General features: G+C 38.4%; 3 protein-coding genes across 3 annotated transcripts; 1 reads left to right on the plus strand and 2 right to left on the minus strand.

The window, feature by feature from the left end:
• Positions 1 to 2606: 2606 nt before the first annotated feature.
• Positions 2607 to 8144, minus strand: LOC103400410 (nuclear pore complex protein NUP1). The gene is made up of 8 exons (XM_008339059.4): positions 7349 to 8144; positions 6956 to 7020; positions 6245 to 6402; positions 5621 to 5831; positions 4802 to 5113; positions 4612 to 4698; positions 3450 to 4070; positions 2607 to 3331 (listed from the first exon to the last, which is right to left on the minus strand). The coding sequence occupies exons 1-8, from the start codon at positions 7623 to 7625 to the stop codon at positions 2891 to 2893; spliced, it is 2172 nt and encodes a 723-aa protein (XP_008337281.3). The 5' UTR covers positions 7626 to 8144; the 3' UTR covers positions 2607 to 2890.
• A 2955-nt stretch (positions 8145 to 11099) lies between these two features.
• On the plus strand, positions 11100 to 13076 carry LOC103400414 (equilibrative nucleotide transporter 8-like). Its single transcript, XM_008339061.4, has 2 exons — positions 11100 to 12069; positions 12231 to 13076. The coding sequence occupies exons 1-2, from the start codon at positions 11562 to 11564 to the stop codon at positions 12923 to 12925; spliced, it is 1203 nt and encodes a 400-aa protein (XP_008337283.3). The 5' UTR covers positions 11100 to 11561; the 3' UTR covers positions 12926 to 13076.
• Positions 13077 to 13785: 709 nt separating this feature from the next.
• On the minus strand, positions 13786 to 15446 carry LOC103400411 (uncharacterized). Its single transcript, XM_008339060.4, has 3 exons — positions 14550 to 15446; positions 14282 to 14454; positions 13786 to 14181 (listed from the first exon to the last, which is right to left on the minus strand). The coding sequence occupies exons 1-3, from the start codon at positions 15171 to 15173 to the stop codon at positions 14016 to 14018; spliced, it is 963 nt and encodes a 320-aa protein (XP_008337282.3). The 5' UTR covers positions 15174 to 15446; the 3' UTR covers positions 13786 to 14015.
• Positions 15447 to 19026: the final 3580 nt, after the last annotated feature.

Raw genomic sequence — 19026 nt, forward strand, 5'->3', positions numbered from 1 at the left:
TGATTTGCATGAATGAAAAATGATTTGTTTGATAAATGAGGTAAGAAGCTAGGTTTTGATCAAGTTACATTAAGGGGCACAGTTTGGGCTAATTATAATTAAGTCTCGAACTTGAAACCTCATAGCTACAAGTAAAAAATAATATTGTAGCGTTATTGACCAGTCCAATCGAAGAAAATTTAGAAGAAGAAGAATTATATATGTGTATATATATATATATATATATGTGGTGAGATAATTAAGATGGTTGGCCTTGCATTGCATGGACAAAGAGTGAAGGGAGTAAAGTAAACAGTGAAGTAGCTAGGGTTGGGGTGGTAGATATTGAGGAGGGGACCATCGGATGTCCTGCGGATCTGGAAGTGGGTTATGGTAGATTTCTCATAAGCTGGCAAGTTTTCTTTTTTCCTTGTTTTTTTGAAAAGAAAGGAAAAGGGAAATATAAATATATATATATATATATGTATATATACCCATATATATAGTACAATATGGAGGTGGAGGTGGAGGTGGAGGTGGAGGGGGCAGAGTAATACGGCTGAGAGGCTGCTGCTGCGTCCTGCTGCTCTGCTTTGACTCCCTTCCCCATTTCTGACATTTAGAATCTGAAACGTCAATTTCATGCCTGTCATATCAATTCAATGTCATTTCACCTCTGACTTCCCCCCTTCCCTTCCGCTCTCTTTCTCTCACTCTCCCGTTTGGAATGCGGGTGTCCTCAATGAAGTTTGATGACCACGAAGGTGGGCCCCATAGAGTGAGTGACTAGCTAGTAAGCTGAAAAGATTAGAGAGAGGAGAGAAGTCTAACGACGACTAAAGTTTCTTCAATACAAACAAATGGAGGCAAGATGTGATTCCTATGGCATCAAGTTCTGTGTCTGGAAGTGCATTACAACAAATTCTCCATCTCCCAACAGTCCAATGTGTGTGGTAAGAAACTGTGACACGTAAGTTTATCAGAAACCCTAGCATGACTTGTCCACACGTGCGAGAGTGGATGTGGGTCGTTGATGAAAGAGTAGGTTCTTGACTAGTGGCTAGGCGTCTAGGTGAAGATATGATTATTCCTCATGTTTTTAGTATATTCTAATATTTTAAAATCTATGTCATTCTATTTTGCAATTTATATCTCAATACAGTTATGTATATTTTTAGTGTGAATAGACATTAATTTATATATAACAAATTTAGTTTAAATTTATTATAATGAGTGTTCATCCAAATATCTAACAAGTCTTGAAAAAATTAAATACAAAATAGAAATTATCAGTTTTATGTCTAAGTGAGAGTTGTGCTTTAGGCATGTACTTAAGCGAGTCTGGACGCCCTTTCTTAATTTTTTTAATGTTTGTGGATTAATCGTGGCAATGGCTGGCCACCTATTGCCTACGCGGGAATTTTTAAAACATTGTGCTGAATGTGCCAACTACCCATAGTCACTCACGAGCCGAGTGATGCTAGCATAATTTATCTTTATATTTAGGTAATGTACACACAGTTGTGAGTCATGAGTGCTTCAATTCAACTACCATGTATGCATGTTGATTGTGCAATCATATCATAAAATTAGAACCGTGCTGCTCACCTAAGATCATCATTTTGAGAACATGTGAGGTCCTCTTTAATAGGAGCTCTCATATTAATCTAACAGTAAATTTACCTAGTAATACGGTCTAGTGATATTCTTCTTCACTTATATTTAGGTTCGATTCTTGCCAAAAATGAATTTGAATCATCTTATTGCTAGCCCATTGTGAGGCTAAGCTCATCCCCTCCCCTTAATATCGATTGTTTAAGAAAAAAAAAAGTGAAATCAATTCCAACGGGAGAGAGGTAATTGTGTTCCACAGTTCCACCAGGGTTTCACGCCTTCAAAAATAGTTCTTCCATCTTCTCCATCTAAATTTGTAGGATTGAGAACCAAATGAGTAACAATGCCTTGAGATAACCAAATATTTCTCATGCTTACAGAAATATTGCTTACATTCAATAGAAGATGTTAAACAAGATCAATAAAACAATCCTGGAAAACACGTTTCATTAAAAAATAAAAACTCACTCCCCACATGTTTGAAGAACCAGAGCGCCATGGCAGCAAAATTCTAGGGTTTTGGTACCCAATTTAAATCCTAAGAATAGTACGAAAGCCTTCATATGATTTAGCTCTGCTGGGATGAGAGCTGCTTGAATTTTGATTCGCAACGGAAGAGCTTTTGCCTATAGAAGCAGCTCTACCTCACGAAGGGATTTCACATTCGATCACTGCTGCTTCTTTTTTTCTTAGTATTTTTTATTTTTTTTATTTTGTGGATTAGGATTTCGATTAAGTATAAGAGAGACATTTAAACTTATAAGTTAATCTACCGTTAAAATAATTCGCAGACTTGTATTGAAGAGGACCTCACATGGCCTCAAAATGAGCGAAACAGCACTCAGAATTATAAAAACATGGATGGGCGACGAAGCGCAGGATCACTTGAAGCACATTACAATTTACACTGCTGCTGGTTCGAAAACTCTAGAGCACACAAATGTATAGCATATTGCTGAATTTAACGACCAGATGCACAAGCGCTCGAGAGAGTTTAAGGAAATCTAGAGAGATTCTGACACATAACCGGTCGTATGTCTCTATATAATTACCGCTCACATCACATGTTCATGTTAATACAAAGTAGTAAACATGTAGGGGTATGAATAACCAAGGAGACCTGGCCAGAATCCACCGATTCATTCACGATTGGACTATTTGAGTAAGGGAAATGCACACTTGCTATACTAGTTGTCCTGCTTTCACTCAATTCCAAGGTGTACAATGAGGCAAGGGTTGAAGTACGAAAATCTTAAACCTATACTCGAAAAGAAATGCTGGTACGTCTTCCTGTTAGTTAATAGCAGATGGCATCTTTGCCTATTGAACCGAAAGACAACTTTGGCTTATCTGATCCAAAACTGAACTTGATATCTGAAGCATCGTTCTGAACTTCCGCACTTGTAGAAGGGAATGCAAATACAAGGGGATCCGACTTCTTGGATCCAAAATCGTAAGTAGGAACAGCATCTCCTTCTTCTTTTGGCTGATGCTGACTGCTTGCCAGGGAAGATGGCATAAAGGATGGTGTCGGTAGTTCAGAAAACACTGCAGACGATGTAGAGACAGGGAAAGTGAAGCCAGAGCTGCTACCAGAAGAAAAGGCCCATTTTGATTCAGGCTTGTCAACAGAGATGGAAGGAAACGCGCGTTTAGCCTCTAAAGATTGAAATGCAGGCTTGTTTTGCTGATTTAGCACCCCAGAGCCAACAACATTTGGAGCAATCTTCAGAAAATCCTGCAAATTAGTTAAGTTAGCTCTATTTCAGTATGATCGAATCTCTCTATCACCATAAGGCAATATTGCGTTTCAGACAATGGGTGTAGTAGCAAAAAGCAATGTAAGAAATAAACACCTCATTTGTACTCTTGCTTAAGGATCTTCCATCCCTCCCATCACCAGCGGGGATATTGTTTGCAACAGTGGTGGCTTTTACAGTGTTCTCCACAGGTGGAATCTTAAACAGAGAATTCCCCTTGTCAGCATTCTCATGAGCAGAATTTTTCTGGTAATCTTGATTTATAAGCTTACGAGAATTGAACCCTCCAACTGGTAAGCTATCATGCCCATTCTGGATGACTGAAGAAACACCAGAAGACGGGGTTTTCTTCCATGCAAAGGCTAGCTTTAACTCTTCTGACTTATCTTTCGGAGTGGGTGGGTTTCTATCAATGTGCTCCAAGATTGTCCTAGCAATCAGGCTAGACTGTGGATGAACAGTTGGCACACCAAAGCTGGAAGACTTCCTGTCTGATGATTGGATTTGGGAGTTGCCACTTAATCCTCCAAGTTCAAAATTCTTGGCGGCAGGCAAGAAGCCTTTGGTAGCACTGGAGTTCTCCCCCCGTGAAGATCCAAATGGAGAGGAGTGAACATACGGAGACCCTGTGGCAGGACTTTGTGCAGCAGATTTATGTCGCAACCTACGAACCGGTCCAGCTGATCCATAGCCACCATCCAATGTATCACCCCTTGGCTTCACCAATGCATTGAAACACAAAGACAAAAACAATTAAGTCAAGAGCCAAGAACATGATTATAATAATGTCAATTATCATGTAAAACTGCATAGTGATGCTAAAATCTGTGATTCATCCTTTCGGAAATTATGTATTTAAGTATTTATTACGCATTCATTTTTTTTTAAAGGAAAACTAATGGAAAGGGCTTGAAAACTTTGAGTTTTAACGATAAGAACAAAATAAAGGGTAAGGTGAATGGTACCATGATTGACTTTTTAGTGTTAAAATGTGGTTTTTCGTTAAAGTGAACAGTACTGGGAACTTTTCGTTAAAGTTCCCTTTTTTTAATTATACAAGCATGAATAGACATTATACACTTGGCTATAAATGTATGATAGATATTGAAAGATTAATCTTTGCACACGTGCACCGGCAACTAACAAACACGTTCTGAGATTCCAAAAACTAACATGAACTCAATTTCCTAATCTGATAAAGTAATCCACAATACTTGTAAATTAACCATTGGCAATGATCACTGATACGTAAATTTACCTGCCCATATATAGGAGTCTGCGATTGTTTCAATGGAGTAGATAACGTTCTTTGAGTTCTGTCATTACCACCTTGTAATTGAGTTAGCTGATGACATGCAATAAAGAAAAATTACCATCTGAAGCATGAAGCATGACTACTAAAATCAAAATGTTTGAAACCAAAACATGTATCAAGACCTTTGACGTACTTTGGATTTGGATTTTGAAAAGATAGTTCTAGAATAAGGAGTTCGAGGAAGATTATGAAGGCCAAATCTGCCTCTTTCAGTCTGTGGGGTTGAATAATCACGCTGATCCTGTACCATAGAACCAGGCCAGCATGCCGATGGCTTATAAGAAGGTGTTGGAAGAAATGGTTTTGAAGAGAACTCATCGCCATGCAGTGTGGCCCTTTCATCTTTTGACATTGCATTCTTTGACGAAAGATCAATTTCTGAATTTCTGCTTCCCATAAATGCTCTTGCAATTTCAACAGGTGAAGCACCAACCTGATCTCGTATCTGCAAATTTTAAGAGAAATAATAAATTCCTCTAAGAATATATATCAAGTGAAACCAAAAAAAAAAAAAAAAAATCAATGTACATGGAAGGTGTTTTCACAATTCCACTATTTAAGAAGTTAATACTTATCTACAAAAATATGTTGGTAAGTTCTATTAGACACTTAGTTTTTTTCTTTTCATTAGAAATTTAAAAAAATTCACAGATATGCAGACTTAAACAGAATAAAAACAGTTTGGGCAAATCATTGAACAACAGAAACTACATAAGACCACTCAAAAGGACAATTATCCATTGAATAATCTTTTAATCTCTCCTAAAATTTCATCCACCAGTATTGGTAGTGATGATTGAAATGACAGAGATCAAGTGGACTGAGTAAGTATGAAGAAACATTTCTTGTGGAGGACAAATGTGCAAATTAACAATTTCACATAAATATGTAACGAAAATTGATTCTGCCTGATGACATTGAATAAACAAAGCAAGTTGACAGTGACACTCACAGCTGACTGCAGTAGAGGGGTTGAGGTTGGCCAAATAGCTTTATTCAAGTCTTCCTGCTTTTCTTCAGATGACTTTGGAATATCATTTGTAATTAAAGGCCACTTGGCTTTTTCAGCAGTACTAAAGCTTTGGTTTTTCTTTTTGTGATCCACAGTAGGAGGTTCAACAGCCCTCGAATGTATAATTTCCATCAAGTGATTGACTTCATCCCTGGAGAAAGATGGAGTGAGCTTCAAGAGGGAAAGAAAGACTGGAAAGATAATGCATTTCAAGACCATGACTGCATGCATGAGTGTCCACAGCGAATGAAATTGCAACCTGATTTTTAATGGAAGAGAAACTTGAATTTCTAGGTCACTATATAACGGTGGAAACTGTTTTGATATCAGAAACAGGTTTCTTAAATCTTCATTAACACAATCTATGTAGGAAAGAACTACTTTATTTACATTTTTTTTATAACAAATTACTTTAATCATGCTAACAAGAAACACTCATCTAAACCAAAACTAAGCTCCACCATTATGACTCATTAGCATCTTAGTGGCAAACTATTAGCAAATCGACGTTTTATGCACAGCTATAATCATAAATGGAATAAATACAGCACATGCAAAACTTGCCTAGAAAACTTTTTCCCCTTCAATAACTGCTCAATTTCAGAAAGTCCAATATCATCAGACTGGTCACTCTTCTTATTCCCTTCAAAATCCGAACAACTTATTAATCTATCTGATTTTTTGCTAGGGCCTACTATTTCAGTTGTTCTGGAGATCCCATTCTGCAAAGATAAACACCAAAGAAGAATTGAATATGAGAAATGATTTTACTGGCAGGAAATCATGTACAATTAAAGACGTAGCTATCCCTATCCATAGTTGTAGAGAAGACCACACAAAAAACTGGGTATCTCTATAGCAATCAGAAGATAATCTAACTTAATGCTTCTTGATATACACCACAGGAAGAAAAAAACAATGAGAATATGCTTCATATACCTATCACCACATAACAGAAAAGAGGAAAAGTTAACGACTCTGAATTCCAAATAATTCTTAATGTCATCCAAGCATGAATCACATAAATGAGATTTTGCACAAAAGAATCAGGTATATTAACATGAATGGAACAACATGCTACAACATAAGTTTACGGTTTGAAGAGCAAAAACACTGTCCGTACGCGCAACCCAAAAAAATTACAACAGCTATAGTAATGACCGAAACTAAAGCGCAATGTGACTTGAGAAACAGCAGGAACTGATGTTGATACATATCCACAAAATACAACCCCATGTGGTACTTTGAATTGATCTCAAAAGACTGAAGCCTCACATTTACATCGGCATTGTCCTCACGATCGCCAATAGCATTTTGTTCCGTCACCGTGTGCTGCTCATCTGCTCCAGAGCAACTCATTGAGTTAAAATCCAAAGAATAATCCACAATGTTCAACGCTAATCAGTAAAAGGGTATTGAAAAACAACTCAAAGTAACTACTCAATCCAACTAATTTCGACGAAACCAACAATAATCGAATTAAGGAGCAATCCAATCAATTAAGCAAAGCGCACAAACCCAACTTAATCATTCCAAGTATAAAGTAATAAACTTAATTTAATAAAATACCCATAAACTCACAAATTCAAATAATTTAAAAATAAAAATGAAAAGAACATTAGAAAGAACAAAGTTCAAAACCCTAACGGAGAGAAAATTGGGGCTGACCGTGATTTTGGTCATTGGGCGAGGGAAGGGCATTGACGGAATTCGATTTGGAGAAGAAGGAGGGGAAGAGCCGAGTGGCGCCTCCAGATATCAGCCGATACGCCGGATCGACAATACCCGACAGCCACCGCCGCTGTCCCCGCGCGGCTTCGTTCGAAGGCGGACGGGAATATGGCGTCGTACTCGGCTTTCGAGACGGCGGCTTCCTCAGCTTCCCTCCTGCCCCTCTCTCTCCGTAGAGCCCTGAGGAAAGAGCCGTTTCGCCGCCGGTCTCCATTCGTCTCTCTCTCACACTCTCACTCTCTCGCTTGCTCCTCTGTGTGCTTTCCACTGACTTTGTGGTGTATCCGACGTGGACTCTCTGATGAGAAGCGGAAACTTGGAAACTTTATTTTTATTTATTTTTTTTTTTGGGGGGGATTTTATTGAGTTTGTGATGTTTTTATTATTTGAAGATCTAATGTCACATGTTTTCTTATTTGAAGATTAGAGAAGGAATGAGAACTGGATCAACTATTCTTAACCGAACCAAGTCAATCCAGTTACTTGGAGTTCAATTCAACCTCGGTTTCAGTTATTCATAATATTGTTCCTCGCTTGAGTATAACCGTCCAGTTTGCATATGTATTCATGTCTATTCACATTACAATTGTTTATGTCTATCCATATCACAATTCAAGAAGAATGATAGTTTGGGATACTCATGCTAATGGGACACCGTCATATTTAAGTCTTTCTTCATTTAGTAGTATCTCATCAATACAAGACAACACAGTGAGTATGCTCCGCTTGACATACTATCTTGATATAGAAATAGAAGTTGTTCTCCAATTCAAGTGATCCTCCGCGGAACTGGATTTAATTGCTAATCCGTCTCAACAATATGTCTACATAGGTTGATTGTGGCGACCAAAAGACGAATCTCCTTTTCTCCTACAAATCTGATGCCAAAAACTCGGTCTCAAAGGCCTTTTGCTCTTCAATGGCCTTTTACTCTTTAATGGTACACCACAACTTCCGCTCACTTTCTGGAAAAAGAGAGAAAAATCTTGAACTCAAAGTCAACATCTGGTCAAGTGTGTGTGCGCATTACCAAGCAAAGTGAAGTGCATAATTGGCACACACAGCACAAAACCCTAATCATGGTTGTACTTTTAGCAGAGCATCTTTTTTCTTATCTGGCATCAAATGTTGCATATGGTTCCTGTGTATAGTACACCTTTATTCTAATTGGAGCCGTAATTCAAGACTTTAGGTCATTTTCAATTGAAAGGATTAAAAATAACTTTATATAGAATTATAGTTTTGTAAGAAATTATTTTTAAATGACTAGTATCAAGTTATATTTATACAATATCTCCAACCGAATGGACTAAATATAGCCCCTCAATAATTTATTAGTTTTAAACTTATACCTTAAATTTATTCGATAATTTAATTAAACTACCGTTGTATGTTTCAAATTTAATGGTTGAATTTGAATCAATTATTGCAGTAGAGAAGCTAGCCCCCAAAGAAAGGGCTAAGAGGGGAGAAAAACTTGTGTGGAACTCGACTTGCCACTAGACCATTTTGAATGGTACTACACAGCCATTCATTACTTGCCATGTGTTAAACCAAAATAACAAAGAATAAAATGTAGCAATAGTCCTTCAATTAAAAATCTATTACCAATGGTCCCTCAACTCATAGAAATATGTAGCTATGGTCTTTTTTCTTCAACTTCGTTAGAACTTTGTCAAAATAAGTTATGTTGGAATGACCATTGCGACAATTGAGGTCCCTCAACCCATCAAAACGTGTAGCTACAATCATTTTCGTCAACTTCGTCATAATTTTGCCAAAATGAGTTATGTTGGAAGAACTATTACTACAATTGGATTAAAGTTGAGAGACCGTTGCTCTAATTGGGTTAAAGTTGAGGGACCAATGGTAATGGATTTTTAGTTAATGGATCATAGTTGCACGTTTTGATGAATTAAGGAACTAATGGTAATGAATTTTTAGTTGAGAGACCATTACTTCAATTGAGTTAAAGTTAATGGACCATTGCTATAATTTACACAATAATAAAAGACTCTCCTCATTAAGTTTAATTAAAAATTAAATTACTACATAATTATAATTAAAATTGAATTTAAAAAAAAAAAAAAACTTTAAATGACCAGGGAGGGGGTGGTAGTGGCTACTAGTGGGGTTGCCGATGACTGGGTTCGGTCAGTGTTTCATTTTTTCATTCTGGGTATGAGTTGATTTACATGAGGGGGGTGGGAGGTCTGAATGTCAGGAGGTGTGCTTGAGCAAATGAAGTTTTTTTTTTATTCAATTTAAATTAATTACCTAATTAATTATGTAGTAATTTAATTTTTAATTAAACTTAATAAGGAGAGTCCTTTATTATTTTGGTTTAACATGTGGTAAATACTGAATGGTGGTGTAATGCCACTCAATATGATCCAGTGGCAAGTCAAGCCTCATACAAGTTATTCGGGCTACACTTGGCCAACCTAATGCCCATTTAGCCAAATAATGTCATGGTGGACTCCATATAACTACAGTCCAATCATCTATTGGGGATGGATTTTTGAGCAAATCAGATCATTTTCGACTTTAATACTTTTACCCCTCTTTATTGAAAATGACCTGAAAAGGATGGTCATTAGGTACCTATTTAGAACTAGACACTCCTAAACAACATGTTTACCGGATTTTATCATTAGTGGAAAGACTCATGATGGGATATTCAATGAGGGCTCGTTTGTTACTTAATCCATAAAAAAACACTTCGGCTAATAAGCGTTTTTACTAGAAATGGTTTTGTTTTCAAACACGTCAAAATTGCTATTAAAAGTGTGATAGTTTTTGAAGTATTTTTAAATTTTTCTCCCACACATAGTCATGAGCGTTTTAGGTTTTCAGAAACCAGTCCTAGCTAGCCCTTCCACAAACAGTCTCAGACAAGCCTAGTTGGGCTAGCAGCATGGTATAATGCAATACAAACTTTGTTTGCCACAGTTCCTCTGAGAAGCTGAACTAGTTGCCTTTGCTGCGTCAAATCGTACGAGTGATGAATGGTAATCTTTGAGTAGTACTTATGTTCTGACTCTGCCACTTTCTGTACAGAAGCATCAAGAATCACAGCAACTGGTAGTGGAACCCAAAAGATGATAGATTTTGCTTCACCAATGAAAATGAATCCCTGACAGTATAGAAGAACATAATCAAGTTCGCTGGTGGTTAATCCAAACCAACAATGTGACACCGGGGACACGCATATAGGCCCCTCTTCCACTTCACATTTAACATCGATCGATCAATTGATAATCTCTTGATAGAAACAGGTTTTGGCTCTCCTTCAATGAATTTCCTTTTTAGGTTACTTTAGCAAGCAATGACAAGACTCAAATTGGTGATAATTATCAATGTTTCATGGTCAATGAAGGCTTTTTTAAAGGAAAACTAATAAAAAATGCTTAAAAACGTTGAGTTTTAATGATAAGGACAAAATAAAAGGTAAAGTGAATAGTACCAGGATTGACTTTTTAGTATAAAAATATGGTTTTTCATTAAAATGAACAGTACCATGTGCTTTTCGTTAAAGTTCTCCTTTTTTAAACCCTAAATAGTAACTAAACCCATGATTATATCTTTTGATTATATTCCCACACTGATTATATCTTTTGATTATATTCCCACTTGGAGCTAAGGGAAGACTTGGTATAAAACCAAGTGCAGTGGCGCTCTAAAATTCATACAGCCGACCGCACATAGTGAAATAAGGTTTGGTTGTTGTTGTAGTTGTAAAAATCAGAAAATATCAAGGGGGAGGAACATAATTTCTGGAAAATCTTCGGTCTTTGTTTTTAATCACCCAAATATTACCACCCATCCATTGATGTCCCTACTCAGCATTAATTTTTTCCCTACATGAATGAGATAGCCACATTGATGCTGCTTCCAGATCCATCAATCAAATCCATGAGTCAAGGAAAGCACGTAGCTCGAGCTGCCAGATGGCCCAACAGGCAAAAAATGTGTACACAACCATGTGTTTATCTCACTCAACGCATTCTAACTGGTTCGGTTTAGCCACAGCTAGGACCTATCAAGCTTTGGAGATTCCAATCTTGTCAACTCGCTATGTTCAATCGCGCCTTGAAATGGTGCCTTAGTAAGTCCGACCTACGCCAATAGGCGATTTAGAGCTCAGAAAATGGAAGGTGGACTGAAGGTTAGTGTTGAATATCAAGCTGAGCCAAGAGATGCTTACAAGATTGCTTACATTATTCATTTCTTGCTGGGAGCGGGCAGTTTGCTACCTTGGAATGCATTCATAACCGCCGTTGATTACTTTGGAGGTCTCTATCCGACCAAGCATGTTGAGAAGGTCTTCTCTGTGGCCTATATGAGCTCTTCGTTGCTCGTATTGCTCGTGATGATGAGCTGGAGTAACTGGTGGGAGAAGATGAGTCCTCGGCTGAAACTCAACTTGGGATTTTCTCTGTTTATTCTATCGTTAATGGTAGCCCCAATTACGGGCTGGCTTTCGCGCGGTTCTGCGCTGAGTAGCGGGAGAGCTAATGCGGATTATGGTGTGACAGTTACATCAGTTGTAGTTTGTGGCCTAGCCGATGGCTTGGTAGGAGGAAGCTTGATGGGATCCGCCGGCAAGCTTCCGAAAAAATACATGCAAGCTGTTTTTGCAGGAACTGCTTCTTCAGGTAACTATAAGCTATGTACACAAAGTTACACCTTCATGCTTTAGTTTTTTCCAATCCAACGTTGTTCTGATCCGTGCAGAACATCGTGTCTTTTTTAAATGCATAACGTATAAAAACAGGATGCCTTGAGAAAACCTCACTTCTAATTGTACATTTGGCAGGTGTGATAATTTCTCTGCTGAGGATTTCAACCAAAGCAATGCTTCCACAAACCCCGAAAGGACTACAAACAAGCGCGAATTCGTACTTCATCGTCAGCACCATATTCCTCCTGTGCTGCATCTTTGCCTGCAACTTGTTATACAGGCTGACAGTCATACAGGAACACTGCAGGCTTGCTCAAGACGAACCCTTTTGCGCAAGACCAAAATTTTGGGACGTGGCACGTAAAGTCCCCATGCCAGCTTTTGGGATTTTCGTAACGTATACAGTGACTCTGTCGATTTTCCCTGGATTTATCGCCGAAAGTCTCGAATCCAAGCTTCTTCAAGATTGGTATCCTATTTTGCTGATCACAGTGTACAATGTTGCAGATTTAGTGGGAAAATCTTTGACTGCAGTTTATCTTCTAAAAAGTATTAAAAGGGCAACATTGGCTTGCATTACAAGGCTCCTATTCTATCCAATCTTCACTGCTTGCCTCCATGGACCTCCATGGCTGAAAGCTGAAACTCCAATGGTGGCTCTCACATTTATGCTTGGACTGACAAATGGTTATCTGACAAGCGTTCTCATGATGATTGTTCCGAAAACTGTGCCGGTTACGGAAGCAGAGCTGTCTGCAATTGTAATGGTGGTGTTCCTTGGAGTTGGCTTGGTTAGCGGTTCGGTTCTCGGGTGGTTCTGGATTTTATGAGGTTCCATTGTTAGAAGCTAAGAACCCTGTCAATACATATGTAACTCGTGACTTTGTATTAAGTGTTTTCGTAGTCCCTTGACTTAGCCCTGGTGTTTAGTTCAGTAGTTCTGCTCAAATGAATCGAAAACTTGCCTCTGCCACTTTCCAAGATTTATTTACTTCACTCAAATGAATTCAACTAACTCAAAATTTTGATAATTCAACTCGAACAAAACTATATCTGTTAAGTAAAATACAAGAAATTTTAATACAAATTTAATTTGTTCTATCAATGAAGTTAAATTTGTACTGTTATATGCATGTGGTAAACGGAAAAAGGGGCAAAATTTATACTGTTTCATCCCTTCTGCTTCTTCTTCTTCTTGACAAGATCTGCTAAAAGCCTAACGCAGGCTGTAAAGGCGCCTGGTGGATTGCCTCAGCAGCCTGCAACTCCTCTGAGTCGTGCACTAGCACAATTTCTGCAGGCATGACTTTGCGGCTTCTTCTTCACCTTCTTCTTCCCCTTCTTCAACGACCCGTGTAAGGGTTTAGGAGACAGAGGTCCAGACATGGCTCTTGTTCGAGAGGAAATACTTCTGTTCCGTTTTGGGGGCAGGGAGACATGGCCATAACTGTGGATTTTATATCCTTCAAAAATGACGGAAGGATGGTAGGCATTTTCCATTTTTAGGGTTGGATTAAGAACTTGATTTGTGTTATTATTAACAAATTAGACAGTGTTCTCAACACTCAATCTCTAATCTTTACAATTCGAAGCGTCTCCTTCAAGCTTAAGAGGGTTCCGAATCAAATCGAAAATCCAGATTAAGGAATGATGCAGTGTTGCAGAGAGAGGGAGAGAGAGAGAGACAGAGTTATGCCTTCAAAAACTCCATTTCATCACTTATTTTTGTTACATTTCTTTTACAAAGATATGACTAGAAAAAGATCTTGAAAACAAAAACAGAGCCGTCAGTTAACACAACCCAATTTCTCACCCCCAGCTGCAGCCAAAGGATCACTAAAAAAGGTTTCTAAAATTTAAAAATATAAACAGAAAGGTCAGCCTCTGAACATATAGATACATATATCTCTCTATATATAACTATGCAGCAGCAGCTAACGGAGGTGGTGAAGGAGGAATTCCAGTAAACAAATTGGTTGGCGACGCTCTGTTATTCCCCCCTTCTTTCAGATTCACCTCCTCGTCCTCCTCTTCGTCTTCCTCCTCGGAATCCCAGAGAAATTTGGCATATGATGCTAGAACATAACTGCACCATCAAATCCACAAAACACAGTCAGAACAATTGATCCGCAAAACGTACCAACATGTTATCGACACATTTAGATACAATATCTACGGCGAATTACCTATCATCAGGGGCAGCTTGAACAGCTTGATCAAAGTAAGACTGAGCTCTTGGAGCATCCTTGTGAATCTGCCATACCAAATCCGCAAACATTGACAGAACAGTACCGTCATTCGCGCACGCCAGAATTGCTCTCCCGCAGTACTCTTCGGCTTTTCCGAAATCCCCTTGAACCTGTAAAATGTTTCCCATCACAAAATATCATTAGCTTCAATAAAGATTCAATCTGTTGTATTTAAATTTAAAGATTTTGGTATGAATTTGGATACCTCTTTCAAAAAGCGAGCATAATTGCTAAGGAGCATGGGATTTCCAGGATTAGCGTCGATCATTTTCTGGTAGTACAAATCGGTGCTCGCACCGCCTTGATTCGATTCCCCAAATCCATTGCCCTCATCTCCGTCGTCCGATTCACCACTCCCTCCGCCATTACCACCGCAGATCTTGCCGCCTCCTCCACCAACGCCGCCCCCTTCCAAATCACTCAGCAACCTCCTGTCCTCCCTCAACCCGGCCTCACACCCCTCCAACTCCACCAATCCCAAGGAGGCCGTTCTGCCCAACCCAGAGGCAGCAAAACCCATCTCCATTTTTATCTCGTCTTCCTCCTCTCTCTCCACAAACCCATCCATCGGGATGCTGATGGCCTTTCTTTTCAGCGGCGCCACCATGAAATCTCTGAGATCGTCCTCGGAGACCGCCCGGGTCAACCTCCTCCCCGAGTCGCTGATCGGCGACAGCAAAAAGGGCGACCGCGACGACGCCGTGAGGGTAACGGAGCGAGTTCTCTGGATTTGCTGCACCATTTCCGGTTGCTGATCGAAAAATGTTGAATCTTTGGAATACTGCAGCCATGAGTTGGGCACCGGCGTCGATGAGCTCCGTAGAAGCATATTTTCTTGTTAAAATCTGAGTCTCAGAAAAACCCAAACCTCAGACTCCAAAAAGACTTTAAAATTCGACAATTCGAACCGAGAGATTAAAAACATTGAGGGGGAGAGAAACTGGGTTTGTGAAGGAATTCGAGAATTTTGCAGGTGAGAGGTGAGGATTGAGGAAGAAGACAGTAATGGGGAGATAATATATAGAGGAGGAAAGGGCGGGGTGCGGATGAGATCTCAGCCGTTGATTGTATCTGTGTCTAGTGGAGTGATGTGAGATGGTGCGAGGGAGTGTAAGGACGCGTTTGTTAGTATGGTTTGGTTAAAAGCAAAAGCCTAAAAGTGCTTCTGCTTTTTGGGCAGTTTAGGGATTTTAGGCTTTTGGAATTTTGATTTGTTTGGTCAGATCCTCAGCGCAAGAATCGCTCATGCAAACCCTAAAAAAGTGTGATTTGATCCTCTCCATATGCTAATGCACCTCAATTTGTTATATTTTGTCAAGGTTAATTTTGGAAAATACTACTAAAATCAGTAGGTACAAGAATTAGGAAACTTGCATATTTGTTTTTATAGTAAAACGTTAGGAGTTAGGACAACCAATGAGGGGATGAAGTCAAGAAAAACCTTACAACTTATCTTGCACTTGATCAACTTTTTTCCTTATTTATTTCGTTCATCTAGTACTGAAATATAGTCATATTATAATTAGTCCACATGTTACGATATGAGTACATATATATTGATACCATAACTTAAAATGGAAAATATTCATCACATGATCGACAATACTCTTTTTACTCACCTCCTAAAGTTAGGGTGATGCTCACCTCTTTATAAATTGCTGTTAAATAAGTTTAAATTTCAATATTCATGTTTTAAATCATTTAAATCAGACTAATTTAACGACAATTTGAGAGTAAGCAAAGTTGCGCTTAATACTCTACAATAACAATAACAATGGCTATTGCTACATACCCATTCAAAGTAAGCATAAATAAGGAAAAAGGAAAAGTCCATTTGGTATGCACCTGCAATTGCTACATTTTTTCAAGCTTAATTTTGGATATAAGATTGCTAAAATCAGTAGATACATAAATTAGGAAAGTTGCATACTTTTGTTCCTCGCAAACGCAACCACCAATAGTAGTTTCATTTGAGATGATGGATAACCAAATGAGAAATAAAGGTCAACAAAACCTAACAATTTATTCTTGCACATCATCAATCTGCTTACAAAAAAATAGGATGTGAATGTGAGAGTTTCGACGATGCATTTCTTTTTAATTTATTCAACTTGTTCATGACAATCACAAAAACTATTGTGTGCTACTAAAAGTCTTAAATGCAGTTGCATATAATTAGGATTTGTTTGAAAATGTTTTTAAATAACTGAAAATGTTTTCAAAAAAATTGTTTATGAAACAAAAGCACTTAAAGTGTTTACTGCAAGAAGCACCAATTATTTACTTCTTGTAAGAAGCTCTTAAGTGCTTTTCCATAATTCACTTGCATTTTTATTAAATATTGATTCCCAAAATATTTTCACAAAAAGCATAAGTACGTCAAACTTGTTCATTAGATAATGTGCCAATGTCCAATTGATTTAAACTTTATACTTTAAATCTTATTAATTACTAACAAAGAAGATACTCACATGTACACTAACACGTTATTTAGTGAATAATTTGATGATTCTAACATCCTTGATTATAAGATATTCTGTAGTTGAATCACCTCTCCTGTATTGATTAAAAACTTGAGAAAATAGAATGAGAAGTCAATCAATAAACCCTAATAATTTGCTTTTTAGATCAAAAGTTGGTTCATCTAACAATTTGTTCAAAACAACTTCATGTGGCTATGTCTACCAAAAAAAAGAAAAACTAATGAAAAATGTTTGAAAACTTTGAGTTTTAACGATAATGACAAAATAAATGGTAAAGTAAATAGTACCATGATTGACATTTTAGTGTAAAAATGTAATTTTTCGTTAAAAAAAAAATGGGTAGCACCAAATAATAGGCTAATCACATTGTGATCATGAAAAATGACAACTTTAAACGAACCCTAATACAAATCATATTTTAATTGAAGTTCTTTTCGTGTTGGATGTATTTTCGTGCTCAGTGCTCACCAAACCCAAAGATTCAACGATATGGTGGCAATTAAATTTGTCAAGTTGACCTTATTTTTTGTTTTAGATTTCTTTTTGTTGGGATTTAATCCAGAATGTTCTAACCCTTATCGTTTTGCCTAAAATTATATACCTTTTTTTATAGGGGTGGGGGAGGGGCCGGGGGATGTGTTTAGCCAAAGTATTGCATGATTTTTCCATTAATTGGGGGGTTGTGTTTAGCCAAAGTATGGCATGATTTTTCCACTAAACCTATTTAGCGGCCAGCCCAGCTTTGGGGGCGGGGGAGGGGCCGGGGGTGTGTTTAGCCAAAGTATTGCATGATTTTTCCACTAATTGGGGGGTTGTGTTTAGCCAAAGTATGGCATGATTTTTCCACTGAACCTATTTAGCGGCCAGCCCAACTTTGGGACGGGGGATGGGACCGGGGGCCGGGGATGTGTTTAGCCGTAGTATTGCATGATTTTTCCACTAATTGAGGGGGGCCCGGGGGGGGAGGGGTATTTACCCAAAGTATGATATGATTTTTTCACTGAACCTATTTAGCGGCCAGCCTTTGCTCTGGCTGGCCCAGTATTGCATCCTGGGTGGAGCCCACGGGCCCACGATCGGGTTCAAGGGTAGAGATGTGCCGTTGAAGGCCTGGTCATGACGTCAAAGGCGGGGCTTACTGATTGTTCAGCTCCCCTGCAAGATTTGTTTATCCCATGGAACTATGGAAGAACCTTGTTTGTCAGAGAGTGCGGCCAACTTGCTCTGTCAAGGGTAAATTTGTCATTTGGAGATGACGAAGATATTTTTCAACCTCCCGTGTACTTATTCTTTCGTCATTTCTTACTTGGTTGTACATGCACACATTTACGTCGGGTGTGGTGCGCGGCCCTTACTGGTTACTAGGAGCGTTTGTTGAGTCGGAATATCTCGGACTAGACTAGTTTCAAGGATTAAGCTGGACTGGCTTAAATTAGACTAAACTGGACTAACTTAGTGAAGCGTTTGGTGCAGTGTTGGACTAAGAAGCTGGATAATAACAAATTCTAATATTATATTATTTAATATATAAATTATTAATATTTTATTATGATCTAGGTGACTGGAAATGACGAGGAGTCTATCGGGAGTGGTTGTTGAGCATGACGAGAACGAGAGAAGATAGTCTTAGCTAGTCTCATGGTTATTGGGAGGTCTCGCTAGGACCTCTTAGTGAAGGGTTTTGTCTATGCTAGTCCCCTTTAGTCTCATTAATGTTATTCCCAGCATGCAACAAACACAGTATTGGACTAACAACTAATCCAGTCCAATCCAGTCCAGTCCCACTTAGTGAGAGCAAACAAACACCTCCTAGTAGTACTACAAAGTCTTGTACGTCATGTGAGTCAACGGTGGTCCAAAATTATTAGGTTAAATATGACTTTTCCACAATGCTTGCCCATGCAGCTGTGCTGGGGGCTTGTTTGCATGCATGAGCTATCACAACCGTTGAATATATATAATGGGTAGAACTTAATTGTACATTTACAATCATCAATTGTTGTCTTATCTCAGCAGCATAATCAATGCGTAGAACTCAATTGTACATTCACTATCATCAATTGTTGTGTTATCTCAGCCGCATAATCAATCGACAAACCACCACCATAGGGATGTTCTCGTCGCTCTTAACTAGGAATGGACAACAGTTACGATAACGCTAGGTAACATTAGTTATTTATTTATAACCGTTTAAGTCTT

This window comes from Malus domestica, chromosome 15, assembly GCF_042453785.1.
Source record: "Malus domestica chromosome 15, GDT2T_hap1".
Lineage (NCBI taxonomy): Eukaryota > Viridiplantae > Streptophyta > Magnoliopsida > Rosales > Rosaceae > Malus > Malus domestica.

Bases quoted from the DNA above. Each gene is read 5' to 3' on its own strand.
- LOC103400410 (XM_008339059.4), bottom strand. From the start codon at position 7,625: ATGGAGACCGGCGGCGAAACGGCTCTTTCCTCAGGGCTCTACGGAGAG. The intron at 6,403-6,955 runs GTGAGGCTTCAG...TTATCTTTGCAG, and splicing joins AGGACAATGCCGATGTAAAT to AATGGGATCTCCAGAACAAC. The intron at 4,071-4,611 runs GTAAATTTACGT...GCATTGGTGAAG, and splicing joins AGACTCCTATATATGGGCAG to CCAAGGGGTGATACATTGGA.
- LOC103400414 (XM_008339061.4), top strand. From the start codon at position 11,562: ATGGAAGGTGGACTGAAGGTTAGTGTTGAATATCAAGCTGAGCCAAGA. The intron at 12,070-12,230 runs GTAACTATAAGC...TACATTTGGCAG, and splicing joins TGCAGGAACTGCTTCTTCAG to GTGTGATAATTTCTCTGCTG.
- LOC103400411 (XM_008339060.4), bottom strand. From the start codon at position 15,173: ATGCTTCTACGGAGCTCATCGACGCCGGTGCCCAACTCATGGCTGCAG. The intron at 14,455-14,549 runs GTATCCAAATTC...AACATTTTACAG, and splicing joins ATGCTCGCTTTTTGAAAGAG to GTTCAAGGGGATTTCGGAAA. The intron at 14,182-14,281 runs GTAATTCGCCGT...TTGATGGTGCAG, and splicing joins CAAGCTGCCCCTGATGATAG to TTATGTTCTAGCATCATATG.